This window comes from Pinus tabuliformis, chromosome 4_2 (assembly GCF_031772625.1).
Source record: "Pinus tabuliformis cultivar Carrire ecotype Pingquan chromosome 4_2, CPIR1, whole genome shotgun sequence".
NCBI classification, from domain to species: domain Eukaryota; kingdom Viridiplantae; phylum Streptophyta; class Pinopsida; order Pinales; family Pinaceae; genus Pinus; species Pinus tabuliformis.
The window spans coordinates 346,672,288-346,689,060 of record NC_142304.1 but is presented as its reverse complement, the minus strand read 5'-3'; the positions used below and the strand labels follow the sequence as shown (position 1 = coordinate 346,689,060).

Genomic DNA, 16,773 nt, shown 5'->3' with positions numbered 1-16,773 from the left:
TCCTAGGGAGGAAGAGGATTCAAATCATGAAGAAGAAGGTCTCAGTGAACTAGTGCAGCAAGTCATCATTCCTGAAAATAGAAAGAGAACAAATTGATTGAAGTCTACTCTTCAAGATGCGAAAGGACATGGAGCAGCCAAGGGTACATTTAGGGAAAGTAAGAAGCCTAAAAGGTATTCAGGGTATGCAACCTATATGACAAAGTTGATTGAAGCAGAACCATCCACCTTTGAAGATGTTGTCAATCATCAAGAATGGAAAGATGTTACGAATGAAGAATATCAATCAATAATGAAGATGGAGTTTGGGAAATCGTTCCTAGGCCTGAAGACAAATCTGTTGTAACTTCCAAATGGCTCTACAAAATTAAACATGCAGCAGATGGAAGTATTGATAAATATAAAGCAAAAGTTGTGGCTAGTGGTTTCTCCCAACAAGAAGGCATCGATTATGAAGAGACAATTACACCTGTAGCTAGGTACACAACTATATGATCGTTGGTCTCTTTGGTAGCATTGATGGGATGGAACATCCATTAAATGGATGTCACGAGTCAAGATAGCTTTCCTGAATGGCATTATTGATGAAGAAGTTTATATAGAACAACCCTTGGTATTTGAAGCGAATGGTAGAGAGACTCACGTCTGCAAGCTGAAGAAGACACTTTATGGCCTTAAGCATGTTCCAAGGGCTTGGTATGCAAGGATGGACACATATCTACAAAGATTGGGCTTCTCGAAGAGTTCTGTTGATCTGAATTTCCATATCAAGGTAGTTAAGGATGAACGCATAATCATTCATCTGTATGTGGATGATCTTCTCATAACAGATGTGGAAGGTCATATTCAAGAGTGCAAGAAGCAATTGGCAACAGAATTCGATATGAAGGATCTAAGGTTGATGCACTATTACTTGGGGTTGGAAGTTTGGCAAGGACCAGATGAGATATATCTAGGTTAAGGAAAATATGTGATTAAGATGCTGCAAAGGTTTGACATGATGGATTGCAAACCTATGACAACCCCCATGATCACAAATTTGAAGGCGCTAAGTTCTGATTCAAGCCCTGTGGATCCGACAAGGTATAGGCAATTGGTTGGCTCTCTGATGTATTTGGTGAATACTCGACTAGACATTTGTTTTGCAGTGAATATTCTCAGTCAGTTCTAGATAGAGCCCAAGCATGACCATTGGATAGCAGCCAAGCATATACTGAGATATCTGCAAGGAACAATCCATTATTGCCTGAAGTATGATAGAAAGAATGATGTCCAATTGATTGGATATACAGATTCTGATTGGGGAGGCAATGAGATAGATGGAAGAAGCACTACTAGAGAATGTTTTAGTTTAGGATCCTCAGTGATATCATGGATGAGTAGAAAGCAAGAGTCAATTGCTTTGAGTAGTGCTGAAGTTGAATACATTGTAGCATGTTAAGTAAGCAGAGAAGTTGTCTGGCTGAGGAAGTTGTTGTCCGGCCTGTTTGAAGGATTGATAGACCCTACAGTTATAGTTTGTGATAACACCAGTTGCATAAGGTTGTCTGAAGACCCAGTGTTCCATGGAAAGACAAAGCACATAAATAACAAGTATCATTACATATGAAACTTGGTGCAAGATGGAGTGTTGCAGCTACAGTATATCTCCACTGATGAGCAGGTAGCTGACATTTTGACAAAATCTCTTCCTAATAAGAAGCTTTTGTATTTGAGAGACAAGCTTGGATTGGTTGATAAATCCTCCCTAGTCGAGAGGGAGAGATAGACACATTGTTCCTGTCTCCATTTTGTGAAGAAAGAATGGAGGATTGGGTAAGTATATGGTTTCTGATACTCTTCGAGGATGAGGTAGGGCATCCAATATGTAAGAGTAGTCGAAGAGGAAATTCCTTGAGGATGTGTTATTCCAAGACAGGAATTGTCCTAAAAGGACATACCCTTTGAACACCCATGTGGGGTATGTGTCTTGCGAGACAATGATGATGGTGTTTATCAATCATTGGTCTCACCAGCATTGTGCTCTCATCTTGTGGAGAGATAGAGTTGTTAGTCGAGACAATGCTGGTTGGTATGATGAGATGCAAAGAGATAAGCTGAAATGATAGCTTATAAGATGGCTTACCAATCCGACTCTTCTTAAGTGATCTCTTCATTTTGAGAATGTCCATGTACCATTATGAATACCTTCCTAGTGAAGAGGGAGTGTTGAAATGTGTAACTAGGTTCGGTCTTCATAAATATGAAATGTACTCTTGATTCTTGTATATTATAAAAAGGAAGAAAAATTATTATTGTTATTTTTTGAAGCATGGGTTTCATGCTCAAGGTCATTTTATTTAGAGGTCAAGCACCCATTGAATGCTTCTAGGGTTTGTCCTAGTGTCAAGAAGTCAATAGAGTCATCGTCGTATGAAGAAGACCCCATTGGGCATACTGTAACATGTCAAAAGAATTATTTTTGTATTTAAAGTGTCAAAATACCCCTGCAAGACCAAGTCAGCCTGGCAGCTAAGAAGTCGGTCTCATTAGGGCATGTCGTCCTCCTTGGAAACCTATATATAGGAGGGAACTCGACCTCCTATGGACACTCACTCACTTCTCATCATCTAAGCAAAGAAAAGGTAAAGAAAGGAAAGCGAAGAAGGATAGAAGGAAGGAAGATGAAATTTTTGGGTTCTCTCTCTCTCTCTCTCATGTGTGAAGAGAAGGCTAGGATTTTGTAGCTATAAGGTTGAAATTGTGAAAGTTGCAGAAAGAAGGTCGGAGAAAGGATTTTAGGTCACCTTCAAGCCCTAAAAGGAGAAGCAACCCAAGCAAAGGACAAAGGAAGCCTTGGAAACCCTAATTTCGCTCACACGTGTGGAAGCAACTACTATTGCAGGGGCTGGAAATTTCAAACCTATAGTGGAGGCCAAAATTTTGTAGTTGGGGGTCGAAGTTGTGTCGCTGGAAGATATTTGACTGGATTTGACTTGGATAGAAGAAGCACATCATCAAGAAGGTTTGGCTTGGCCTTGGAAGGGTATTGGTCTTGGTCTAGAGGTCTTGGAATTCGTCATTTGAATAATCTATAAGAAGAGAAGAGATTTGTGGGTTTTCCTCTCAAGTGGAGAGGTTTTGGCCCTGGCTTGTAGCCTACATCTTGTGTTCTTGTGTACTATTGATCTTCATGTTTTTGGTAGTTGTTTGATGATAAGAACAACATAATAATAAGAGAAGAAGCTAATAAGTAAGAAAAGTAAAAATACATCACAAGCAGTTATCAAGTATAAGAGAAATCATCCTAATTGCAACCCTATAGATTTCTCAACAATCATAACCCTTGTCCTCAAGGGTAGCTACTGGAACAAGGTTTTGCTTCAAGCCTGGAACATAGAGGACATCTCTTAGATGGAGAAAGCTACCTGACTCCCTTTCAAAACTGACAGTAGCAACTCGCCTAGTTGAGTACTTGCCATCATCTCCTAGCTCAATATCAAACTGCATGTCCTTTGCCTTCAGGTAGCTGAAATACTTCATGTTCCCAGTCATGTGGAAGGATGCTCCTAAATCAATATACCATACATTGTTGTCTGTTGAGCTTGCCATGCAAGCTATCAATGACAAATCTTTCTTGAATTGGGCAGAGAACGCATATACCTCCGTTGATGCAGCCACATGATCCTTACTGGACTCCTTCTTCCAATTAGGGCACTTAGTGGCATAGATCCTTCTTATTCTTCTCGCCCTTCTGACTGGACTCAGCCTCTCCTTGTCCCTTCTTGTCCTTGGCTCTGCTACCTTTGCCTGACAGGACAAAGTTCTCCTCATCCTCTGCTAGAGCTTCTCTACAAGCTCTTGTTCCTCTTCGGATTTCTTCTTCAACGCAATCACTCCATAACCTTTCCCTACTGGGAATATTCTCTCTACCACTTACTACATCATAGAAACTATCTGTTACAGCCATGCCCACTCCAGCTAGCTCATCTCAAACCTATGTGAACTTTGAAAGATATGTGATGATAGGCTCTCCTTTGCTCATTCATATACTTCTTAGCTTGTCCTTAAGAGCAACTTCCTAGCATCACTGGAACCTCGATACAAATCTAAGATGGCTTTAAACATCTCATGTGTTGTCTTCTTCTCATGGAGATGAGGAATAATATGATCTCTAACCCCCTCAAGAACAATCCTCCTCGCCTTGGTGTCATTCTTGTAATGTTGGATCAACTATTAGGCATCTTGAGGTGAAGTTATCTAGCTCTTTACAAATTCTAGCACCCCATTATCTTCCAACACCACTAAGACTCGTTCCTTCCATCAGCGGAAGTTCGAGGCTCCCTCTAAACTATGATCTGACCTTAGTCCTTGGAACACCATACTGTTATCCAAAGATTTTCTCTTCAAATTCTAGCGCAAGCCTCCTTCTTAATCTGTGCTCCTCACTGACTGATTAATTTGGTGTTGGTCTTTATATTGATCTTTGCTCTAATACCATGTTAAAATTCCATGAAACTCTGCAACTACTTAAATGAATATCTGAAAACTGAAATCTAGTTTACTTTCACCAAGATACAAAGTCTCTTAACAAATTAGAAGCAGCGGAATAAAACACGAAAGATAAAAACACATGCACAACAGGGAAAACCTGCTTCCTTGATGTTGTATTTTATTGATTGTTCTCGAGCAATTGGATCTATTACAAAGCAATCTGTCTCTCTGAGAAAGCGTTTTGCTTCTCACGAATCTTAGTTGGTACAATTGATCTCAACTTGCCTTGATCTCTACTTGATCTCAGCCCTCTAGCACGCAATTGTTCCCCTACTACCTCCTTGACTTGCCCTGCCTCTTGCTTCATCCTGCTCCTCCTTCCTTGGCGCACTTGGTAGCCCTATTTCATTGCGCAAATCCTCTATTTCCTAACGCAAGTTTGGCTCCTATTACTTAGCGCAAGTCCTCCTATTTCCTTGCACACTTCCTGCCTCCTATTTCTTAGGACACCATCTCCTCAAAACTGCGCACAATCAATATTCTAAATTCTAGCGCACTTGTGATCTCGTATTTCATAGGACACAAGATCTGCGCTCTCCACAATCAAAGATACTCTCACAAACTCGAGAATTGTCTTGCCTCACAAACCTTGTGCACAAAAACTTATAATTTCCTATGCCTTCGTCCTCCTCTTTATAGACCCAATTTGAGCATGCAAGGAGGCCCAATTCTATTTTAGAAGTCGAGTTCTGATTGAGAGATTACTGAGAGTTTTTCTCGTCCTTTCTCCAATCAACACTGGAGTTCTTAACTCGTTCTCTCTCCAATCAACACTGGAGATTATCTCACTCTAACTGAACTTGTAACTGCCACTTCGTTCTGTAGTCAAACTGATGAAGACTTCACTTAACTGAAGCTCCAACTCTACGCATGTTAACTTGATGATTATTCCAGTAAACTGGAAATAACTCATCCTAACTGAGGTCTAACTCATGAGCTCGCACTCATACTGAGAGAAGGACAAACTGATGTCTTCACTAGCTAAGGCACAAGCTAGAAGACCTTGCTCGCTACATTTTCAACAGTCAGTGTCCTAGAGCACGCTATATCATTATGATGTGGTTGTGGTTTACTTGTTTATCCTAGAGGTACTTCATCTTGTTCATGGTGGGACGATGCATGTTGCCTTTGTGGGGTTTTCCTAATTGACATAACTTAATGATGAAACATTTGCTACAAATTATCTAGGGGAATGTGTTTGATGATGTTAGTACCTTCACTGATGTGTTATTTCCTAATTTTTAGTTAAAAGGTTGGGAGGTGGGGGGTGGGTACTACATATGATTTGTCGGTGATCAACCTTTTCCTAAGGTTGGATGTTGATTTTTGAAATAATAATCCCTTGGCGATGATGCACCTTAGGTTGGGCTTTATGTTTTGTTGTTATCATGGTGGGGTTTTGCTAGGGAGAATGTCTTTTATTTACATGGCATAACATGCACACCTCATTGGCACAGATGTTCATGGTGAGTTAATATATTAACAACTATTAGAGAGGGACTATGGTTATATTTTAGCATTAATATTTGTGCACACATGTTGAGGTTAATTAAATTGTTCAATGGTTAAGTTAGTGTACTTTGTTAGATTAAGGTTAATTGCTTGGGCACCCTACTCAAATGGCTTGCTTTTCACACTCATTATGGTTACTTGGAGTTTGTTGAGGCTTTCTTGTGGAGCGCCACCTTCTTGGGTATAGTTTTCAAGGCATGGATTATTTTATTGTTTCTTGTAGAGGTTGGCACACTTCTCTAGGGCACACTCTCTTGGGTTGGTTAGACATATTTATGACATGGCATTTGGAGGAGTTTTTTTATTGGTTTATTGATGAGGTCTAATCACTCTTGGCACATTTTCCTAGGGCGCACTTCAGATGGAGATATTATTTGTTGGGTGGTTGAGGTAGTTGCATGACATGATGACACACTTTTCTAGGGTGCACCTCTCCTAGGCGCTATCCAATCTTTATTCATGGATATTTCAACTACACTTGGCATCTTTTGACCTACTTGGAGAGTGTCGTCACCTGCCCTTACCTTTCGTCTTGGCACATATACTATTTAATTTAAGGTGGTTATGGAGGGCATTTATTGAGAGGCATATGGCATACATGGAGGGCATGCATGTGGCTTTTGCATGCCTTTGCTTTGTCTCATTTCTATTTTTGAACAGTGAAAGTTTCTTCTTGCTATTTTTGGTGATTGTCTTGAAGGGCACATTCCATGTGGGCACTTAGTATAGTGCCTATTTTTAGTGGTACACCCCCAAACCCCTCATGAGCATCATCTTGTTCTTTTACTACTATTTTTGGATGAGGACGAGTAGTTTGGAGATTTTGTGTCCACATGCCTTGATTTGTCAGCCATGGATTGAAGAGAGACCTAACTACTCCAATATGTTACTATTTGTTTGACTTATCATGGAGTTAGTTAGAAGGAAAGTAATATTTTATTGTCTAATAGAAGAGATTCAGTACAAAGAGGAGCTCTCTCTTCATTATAATGGTTGTTAAGACTTTGGGGATTGAAGAGCTCTCTCCTTGGACTATTTGTACATCATATGCTTGGACCTTGGATGGAGGATTAGACATATAATATCATTTTTATGTGATGCTTTCTTTGTGCACTTATTTCCACATGCCTATTTTCGCATTAGGAAACCCTTGTCGCATGTTATGGATGCTTTGGAATGAATTATGTTGCCTTTGGATAGAGTGATGTGAGCTTTAAACCCCTCTCATTGCTATTGTTGCTATGTTAGCCTACCATCTAATAAACTAAAATTTTAATAGATTACAATATTCTCACATTCATAAAATGCTTAAGTATGGCACCTTTAACCTTCCCATGTAATTTTTTGCTATAAAAATCAACAAGCTATGGCCTTACATTTTCATGCACTTTCCTTCTTTGATCTATGCTCCCTTCACTCAATTCGCCCAAGGTGCGATTAGGCACGTGATCTTGGGGTTTTCCTTCATCTTTTCCTTCTCGCGCACTCAATATTCCACTATCTACTACCACTGGTGAATATATAGCTATCTAGGATTTCTTTGTTTTTCCTAAGTTGAACCAAAACGCGATTAGGTGAGCAAGGCTGCAAGATGTAATCACTCAAAAGTGAATTAATATAGAGTGCACATATGGATGCCTATGACTTGACAAGTGGCAAAGGTGAAAAGGGGATAGAGAGAAAACAAGTGGCATTCACCTAATTCTTCCTTCATGATTTGATAGGTGGCTTGACCATATGAGCTTTGAGAATAAAATCAACACCTGATATACATGCACACCTACGTCCTCAATCTAGATATGCATCTCTCTAGGCATTCGTTTTATTCTTGTTTTTTTGTTGTCCCTTCACGCTTGAGCTGCTAGCACCATTGAAATAGGGTTTGTATTTTGTTGCTGACCTCTGTGTAATGGCTAAAGGATGAACACCCATGACCAATGTGTACAAGGTCCTGTCTATGACACACAGCTTTTGAGATAAACCTGTAATTATTTGTTCAGCTTATTTTCCTGCTTCCATGAAAGGACTAGCATTGATGGCCTTAGACAGAAGCTGGTTGCATTAGTAGTTTAATGGTATCCTCGCCCTGGCTGGTAGGTCGGCAGGGATATGGGCCCTTCTCCAGAGTGAAGGCTGACAAGGGATGCTTTGAGCTACCGTATAGGCTAGCAAAGCTACCCAACTAATTGTTGCAATGTTGCTATCTGTGGATGCATGGGCTGCTTTAGTTCTTCGGTGTTTAGTAGTGGGTTGCTGTGTACATCTATGGAGAGATACCTCTGAGAATGAGCCTGATAGAGAGGTGCCCTTGTCCTTCTCAGTTCATAGCCTAAGCTTGGAGGTCAAATTCATAGAAAATGCCTATGGATGGGTGGAAAATCATCCCTTTGTTGAAATTTGGTACCGGAGGACAGGTGGTTACCTTAGGCTTTGATCTTTGGCCTAGGGAAAAGTGTCCAAAAGAATTTAATTTTTCTCCTAAAGTGACTTTATAATTTTATAAAGTTAAATCTAATTTAAAAGTGACTTTAAGTGATAAAGTTATTAAGTCTAATTTTAAAGTGACTTTTATAAAGTCAATGAAAAATTAGAAAGGAAAAGTGACTTTGGAAATAAATGACTAAGTGGGTCTTTATTAAAGTGGGGTGAATTAAAAAATAGAAAGTGAGATTTAAATGAGCATTTAATCTCAACCATTGATCTAAATCTATTTCAGCCATTGGATTTAGAGATCACCCAAAAGTCACTTGGATCACCCAAAAGTCACTTGGAGTTATATTAAAGGAGGAAAAGGTCATTCATTCTTTCATGAGCAGATTGGGAGAAGGAGAGCAAGAGAGATTTCTGAGCAGGAAGGAGAAGGAGACAGCAGCTTGGCACACATTCCAAGGCAGCAGTTGAGCAGATTTGTACAGCTGATTCAGCACATAGTGAAAGGCAGATTTTTGCACAAACATCGAGGAGCAGTTTGCTGATTTTTCTGCACATAAAACGGAGGTCGTACAGCATTTATTGTTGTCCTGTTTGCTGTAATTTCCAGATTGCTGTGAGGCACGGGAAAGGAGATAAGTTGTAAATTTGCTTGCTGATTTTTTGCTGAATAATTCTCACTGTAAAAAGGCAATTTTCAGAAATAAAGAAGAGCTCTCAAACTGGTTTTCCCCAAGAGTTGTAGGGGGTTTTTCCAGGGTCAAGTTGACCAAAAATATCAGTGTTTTAATGTGTTTTAATGGCTGTTTTTGATTGCTAATTTTTAATTCTGCAATTTCCAGCATTCTGAAAAATTTCCAGAATTTGTGTTTTCAGCAATATTTATTTTTTCCAGTCTGTTAAATGTATGGTTATGGGAATGGGCATTTAACTACATGGGAGAAATAAGGAGAAACTGAAAACCGGGGTGGGAAAACAGAAATTTTTACATGGTATCAGAGCTTGAGTGCTGAAGGGCAGTTTGGGACAGCAAAAGGAAAAATTACAGTTGCTGATTTTTCACTCAGAAAATTCCAGCAAGCTGATTTTTTCATAAACAGCAGTTTTATCTTTACTACAGCAGTGCTATTTTTCAGTTTTAGGACAGCAGGATGTCATTGGGATTGAGGGTGGAGGATAGGCTGGATGGGCATATAAATTACAGCGTTTGGAAGGAGAGAATGCAGAGTATCTTTGAGGAGGCAGAAGTCTGGGATATCATGGTGCATACCGCACAGAACCCTGTTGTTGTGTCCACTGATGTTACTCAGTTGGCTGAGTATAAAAAGAAGAACAATAAGGGTAAGAGGTTGATTCTAGACGGAATCAAAGACCATTGCATTCCTCATGTGAGAGGAAAGAGCAATGCCCATGAGATGTGGACAGCATTGTCCAATCTCTACCAGAGTACCAATGAGAACCGGAAGATGGTCCTGAAGGAGAAGCTGAAGAACATTAAGATGGGGAATGATAGTGCAGCTGGATATCTCACAAAGATTACCAATGTGAGAGATGAGTTGGCAGCGATTGGAGAGGCCATTCCATCCACTGAGTTGGTGCGTATTGCAGTGAATGGCCTCCCCCGTTCATGGTTGAACTTTGCTGATGGGGTTTGTGCACGTGAAACCCTTCCCACATGGGAGAGGTTTTGGGATGATTATATTCAGACAGAGATCAAGAAAGGACAGCTTGGGGCAGCCAAGCCAGTTGAGCAGGATGAGGACGTAGCACTGGTGGCAGGAGGCAAGAAAGGCAAAGGGAAGAAGCAGGCTTCCACAAGCAGTGGTGGGGGTAAAGGCAAAGGTAAAGGTAAACAGGGTAACTCACAGAAGGACTATTCCAAGGTGAAGCGTTGGAATTGTCAAAAGATGGGACACTATGCAGTTGTGTGTCCGGAGAAGAAGAAGAAGAAGGGGAAGAACCAGGACGTGGCAGCTTCAGCAGAGATTGAGGACTTTGTAGGTCGTTTTGACCGGGAGTTTGCGTTCACTATGTGTGAGTCCTCTAGTGCAGGATCACCTGCCACACAGGTTCAGAGGGAGCATGCTTTTCCCTCGATTAGCGGAGCATCTACAGGTATTTGGTATGTGGACAGTGGGGCTTCACGTCACATGACAGGAGTCCGTGAGTACTTCTCAGAGCTTTCAGAAAGTGGCACTGATATTGAGGTAGTACTCGGTGATGACAGAGTTGTTAGAGCAGTCGGGGTGGGGACAGTGACATTTCAGAGGGAGTCCAAACCTCCCTTGAAGGTGTCAGAGGTTCTTTATGTGCCAGGGATGAGGAAGAACCTCATATCCGTCTCAGCTTTGGAGGACAGAGGATATGAGGTACTGTTCAGGGGAGGACAGGTGTTGATGTATCCCAGGGACACTCCAGCTGATTCAGCTAGAGTGATAGGTGTACGCCATGCAAAGGTGTACAAGTTTGCATTCCAACCCCTTTTGGCATTGAGCAGTAGTACCGACAGCAGAGTTAGCAGTTCTGAGCTGTGTGAGATTTGGCACCGCAGGATGGGACATATGTATCATGGAGCCTTGAGGACATTGCGGGAGATCACTACAGGTGTGACAGATTTCAGTACTGATCACTTTGATACTTGCAGAGGTTGTGCGATGGGCAAGTTTGCCAAATCCCCTTTTCCCAGCAGTGACAGCAGAGCGACGGGGATACTTGATTTGATTCATTCCGATGTGAGCGGTCGGATGTCTCATGTTTCCTTGAGTGGATATGAGTACTATGTTTTATTCATTGATGATCACTCCAGGAGGACCTGGATTTATTTTTTGAAGACCAAGAGTGAGGTCTTCAAGCGGTTTCAGGAGTTCAGAGCTCTTGTGGAGACTCAGACAGGTCGAAAGATCAAGTCCTTGAGGTCGGACAATGGAGGAGAGTACACCCTTGGAGAGTTTGTTGACTATTGTGCGGAGGCAGGCATTAGGAGGGAGTTCACTGTTCCTTACAACCCCCAGCAGAACGGGGTTGCGGAGAGGAAGAACAGATCCATCATAGAGGCTGCCAAAGCCATGATACATGATCAGGGGTTGCCATTGTTCTTGTGGGCAGAGGCCTGCAACACAGTTGTTTACTTGCAGAACAGGAGTCCGCATCGTGCCTTGCGGCACATGACTCCGGAGGAGGCTTTCTCTGGGAAGAAGCCTGATCTTGGTCATCTTCATATCTTTGGATGCATTACATACTCCTATATACCCAAGGAGAAGAGGACCAAACTAGAGCCCACCGCAGAGAAGGGTATCTTTGTGGGCTACAGTGAGACCTCAAAGGCTTTTCGGATTTACATTCCTGCACAGAGGAGAGTTGTTGTCAGACGGGATGTGAAGTTCGAGGAGGACAGGGCCTTTAGGAGGTCACGGGAGTGAAGAGTATCTGGATCAGCCAGACCCTCAGCAGCAGTTGAGTCAGTCGCAGGGATCCAGTGGGCAGGGATCAGGAGGATCCGGAGGTACATCTATGAGGATGTCAGGTCCGTCAGTGAGCAGTGGCTCATCGAGCCAGAGGGGTGGTGCTTCGGGCAGCATGCAGAGCAGTTCACAGAGCAGTTCACTAGGGAGTCCACTGATGGACAGTTCACACGGTACCTCAGCTTCTACAGGTTCAGGTGCAGGCAGGAGGACAGCAGACAGACAGTCAGGAGTTCAGGCTACTGATGGTGATGAGGAGGAGGAGTTTCATTCTCCTATGGGAGAAGCATGCTCAGGGAAGAGGAAGCCCAAGTGGCTTCAGGACACCTTGAGAGATGCCACATCTGTTGCTGAGCCGAAGAGGCCGGTCAGAGAGAGTAGACCACCTGAGAGGTTCTGTAGCTATATGGCGATGGTTACCAGCATCCTTGACTCTGAGCCTTCTAGCTATGAGGAGGCAGCTAGCCAGCAGGTCTGGAGAGAGGCCATGCAGGAGGAGTATTCTTCTATCATGAAGAATGATGTTTGGGAGGTGGTGCCGAGGCCTGAGGGCAAATCCGTGGTTACTTCCAGATGGCTTTACAAGGTAAAGCATGCTGCAAATGGCAGCATTGAGAAATTCAAAGCGAGGTTTGTGGCTAGAGGGTTCTCCCAGGTAGAGGGAGTTGATTATGAGGAGACCTTCGCTCCCGTGACTCGATATACTTCGATCCGCTCCATTATATCGATAGCAGCAGAGATGGGTTGGAAGATCCACCAGATGGATGTGAAGACCGCATTTCTCAATGGCTTCATACAGGAGGAGGTGTACATTGAGCAGCCACAGGGCTTTGAGGTGCATGGGAAGGAGTCCCATGTGTGCAGATTGAAGAAGGCCCTTTATGGCCTGAAGCAAGCTCCCAGAGCTTGGTACTCCAGGATAGATGCATACTTGCAGGGGATGGGTTTCACAAAGAGTGAGGCAGATCCGAACCTTTACTTTATTGTGATTGGTGAGGAGCCTCTCATTCTGGTGCTGTATGTGGATGACTTGATCATTACAGGTGCAGAGAGACTCATAGAGCACTGCAAGAGAGATCTTGCGGCGGAGTTTGAGATGAAGGACATCGGCTTGATGCATTACTTTTTGGGTTTGGAGGTGTGGCAGGAGGAGGGGCATTTCTTCCTGGGGCAGGGGAAGTATATTGTGGACATCCTTAGCAGATTCCACATGGAGGATTGTAGACCCATGTCGACACCGATGATCACCAACTGGAAGAAGCTTCATGCTTCGGATTCCGAGTTGGTGGATCCCACATTGTACAGGCAGCTGATTGGTTCCTTGATGTATTTGGTCAACACTAGACCAGATATCTGTTTTGCAGTCAACACGATGAGTCAGTTTATGTGTGAGCCTAGGAAGGTTCACTGGGTGGCTGCAAAACACATTTTGCGGTACTTGCAGGGGACAGTGGATTATGGTCTGGACTACAGGCAGGGAGATGGAGTGAGATTGGCAGGATACACTGATTCTGATTGGGCAGGTTGTGCTTCTGATAGGAAGAGCACTTCAGGGTGTTGTTTTGGGTTGGGTTCAGCAGTAGTGTCATGGTTCAGCCGGAAGCAGCAGTCAGTAGCACTGAGTTCAGCGGAAGCAGAGTATATGGCAGCCAGTCTAGCTAGTTGTGAGGCTATCTGGCTTCGCAAGATGTTGTTTGGCTTATTTGGTCAGCCGTTGAGACCTTCAGTGATTTACTGTGATAATCAGAGTTGCATTAAACTCACGGAGAATCCAGTATTTCATGACAGGTCAAAGCATATCGGGATCAGATATCATTTCATCAGAGACTATGTTCAGAAGGGAGCTGTGAAGCTTGAGTATATTTCCACTGATGAGCAGGTTGCAGATATCCTTACCAAAGCCTTACCACGGGGCAAGCATGTCTACTTCAGAGACAAGATGGGTGTGGTGAGGAACACCTTCCTCGGTAAGAGGGAGTGTTGAAATTTGGTACCGGAGGACAGGTGGTTACCTTAGGCTTTGATCTTTGGCCTAGGGAAAAGTGTCCAAAAGAATTTAATTTTTCTCCTAAAGTGACTTTATAATTTTATAAAGTTAAATCTAATTTAAAAGTGACTTTAAGTGATAAAGTTATTAAGTCTAATTTTAAAGTGACTTTTATAAAGTCAATGAAAAATTAGAAAGGAAAAGTGACTTTGGAAATAAATGACTAAGTGGGTCTTTATTAAAGTGGGGTGAATTAAAAAATAGAAAGTGAGATTTAAATGAGCATTTAATCTCAACCATTGATCTAAATCTATTTCAGCCATTGGATTTAGAGATCACCCAAAAGTCACTTGGATCACCCAAAAGTCACTTGGAGTTATATTAAAGGAGGAAAAGGAGGAAAAGGTCATTCATTCTTTCATGAGCAGATTGGGAGAAGGAGAGCAAGAGAGATTTCTGAGCAAGAAGGAGAAGGAGACAGCAGCTTGACACACATTCCAAGGCAGCAGTTGAGCAGATTTGTACAGCTGATTCAGCACATAGTGAAAGGCAGATTTTTGCACAAACATCGAGGAGCGGTTTGCTGATTTTTCTGCACACAAAACGGAGGTCGTACAGCATTTATTGCTGTCCTGTTTGCTGTAATTTCCAGATTGCTGTGAGGCACGGGAAAGGAGATAAGTTGTAAATTTGCTTGCTGATTTTTTGCTGAATAATTCTCACTGTAAAAAGGCAATTTTCAGAAATAAAGAAGAGCTCTCAAACTGGTTTTCCCCAAGAGTTGTAGGGGGTTTTTCCAGGGTCAAGTTGACCAAAAATATCAGTGTTTTAATGTGTTTTAATGGCTGTTTTTGATTGCTGATTTTTAATTCTGCAATTTCCAGCATTCTAAAAAATTTCCAGAATTTGTGTTTTCAGCAATATTTATTTTTTCCAGTCTGTTAAATGTATGGTTATGGGAATGGGCATTTAACTACATGGGAGAAATAAGGAGAAACTGAAAACCGGGGTGGGAAAACAGAAATTTTTACACCCTTGGCAACATTTTAGGTTTAATTACATATAAGTATTTCTGATCTAAGGCTTCTGTAGTTAAAATCAATGTTTATTTTGTATGCAAACACATGAGCTCGGTTGACTGATCGAAGGATTTAGTGCCCCATTGTCTCTGGGAGGTGCCCGGGTATGCCATATCGAGGTTATAAGTGATATCACAACAAAAATTCACATTATTACAAAGTAGAAGATAAGGTTATTAAAAGTGATATTAGAAGAGTTGATTCAAGTTATTAAAAACTGGTATCAAAGAAATCAAAGAAATCGATTTGGCTATTATAGCAATTAACCAAACACCATTAACCATGCCACATGATATGATAGATCTTTAAAACATAAAAGTTACATGAGAGGACTTTGAGGGAGAATACAAGTTTGGTTGTTTTTCACCATCCCAATTCTATGTTGGTAGTAGGTAAAAACTGATATGGTTCGTTGATCATTTAAATAAATTTTCTGTGTTGCCATTGTAAAGCGTCGATCTACCTAGGTTGGAACAAACTCTATGATTCGTTGTGCTAATGTTGTGTTGATATTGAAATGAATACGAAAGGTCAGTTCGGTAATGCCATCCATGAAATCAGCTTCAGACCCACAATGCGAAGCAAAACTAAATATGCCAACAAACCATTGAATGGAAAAGAATATGACTTGTGAACGCAAAATTGAATTTAAGAAATGAATTAGAATATCGCAACATACCAGCCAATGAAGTGCAGCAGAACATTAGCACTTTAAGAAATTTCGTGTTTGGGAAAAAGAAGCCATGACTACACTGATATTATTCTTCGAACGAAATCAACCACAGAGGAGGAGAGAGAGTAAAGGATATAGAATATACCTTCTGTTGTTCTCTGATGAGATACGCATACTGGTCACGATTCGGCACAGCCAGCAGTTTGGGCATCAAATGATTCCGGAAATAACCAGGAGTGACTTTCACAGTCTCCCCTGCTTTCCCCAGCTTATTAATATCCTGCAGATAGCAGGGGGTATTTATGAGAAGAGCAGCAAGAAACAGTCCATTTGATCTTGCAGAGCTCAATTGGGAAGAACATTAAAACCAATCGGCATTTCATTATCAGTTACCGTTGTAAGAATGCATTCGAGCTGTTTCCGAAATCTGATGCCCCTCACTATGGAGGTCCATGGAAGCTCTGTGTGCCCTGAGCCTACTCTTGCGGCGCTGCTGGACAACTTTGTGAGTTGCTGCAACACTGTTCGCCCAAACTGCAAACGCCCCATTTTCCACCAGTGTCTCCCGAGTACTGACTAGGTCAATCCAACCTGAATATTTCATTCATCGTCCAAAAAAAATTTGCAAGGTATGCTGCTCCTCTCTTCCTCTGTTTTATTGTGTTCAATATTGTAATTGTTACAGGTTCGACCGTTGTCTGTGCCTTCTCTGCCTTTAGTCTCTTAATGTTTATACCCGCTCTGCCGAAAAAGGTTTTTACCCACCTAGGGCCTGGATGAGCATTTCATTCACTTCTCTACCATATACACAAAATATTTTCATCCAATTAATGATTGTTTCACGCTTAATAATAAGAGTATGTGTATTTTCTGATTGTTTCTATTAAATCATAAAGGATTAATAATAAGGTTTTTTTACAATAAATTATTTTTAGCCCTTTTGGACTTAAAAATAATTTTTTTGCCGTAGTCTAACTAGTCAGAGGAATTGCTTGGAAAGTTATGGAAATTTTGGTTATATTTAGAGAAATCCGACAAGAGTTTTTGTAAATCCAAGTTATAGTTGTTAAACTGCAAAATTTTAGGTGTCCTTTATGT

The 16,773-nt window shown here is 41.6% G+C and overlaps 1 protein-coding gene across 3 annotated transcripts in view; it reads right to left on the bottom strand.

The window, feature by feature from the left end:
* LOC149169338 (Ribosomal protein L9/RNase H1) overlaps nt 1–16,488 on the bottom strand; it is a 98,470-nt gene extending 81,982 nt beyond the window's left edge. The window contains exons 1-2 of one of the 3 annotated variants that reach the window (XM_089428661.1): nt 16,069–16,488; nt 15,821–15,955 (exon numbers count right to left, since the gene is read on the bottom strand). In XM_089428661.1, the coding sequence (XP_089284787.1) occupies nt 15,821–15,955; nt 16,069–16,224 (291 nt within the window). In that variant the 5' untranslated portion in view covers nt 16,225–16,488. The remainder of the gene's footprint in view (nt 1–15,820; nt 15,956–16,068) is intronic. The other 2 variants (XM_089428662.1, XM_089428664.1) reach the window with 2 other exon arrangements.
* Between the last annotated feature and the right edge of the window lie 285 nt (nt 16,489–16,773).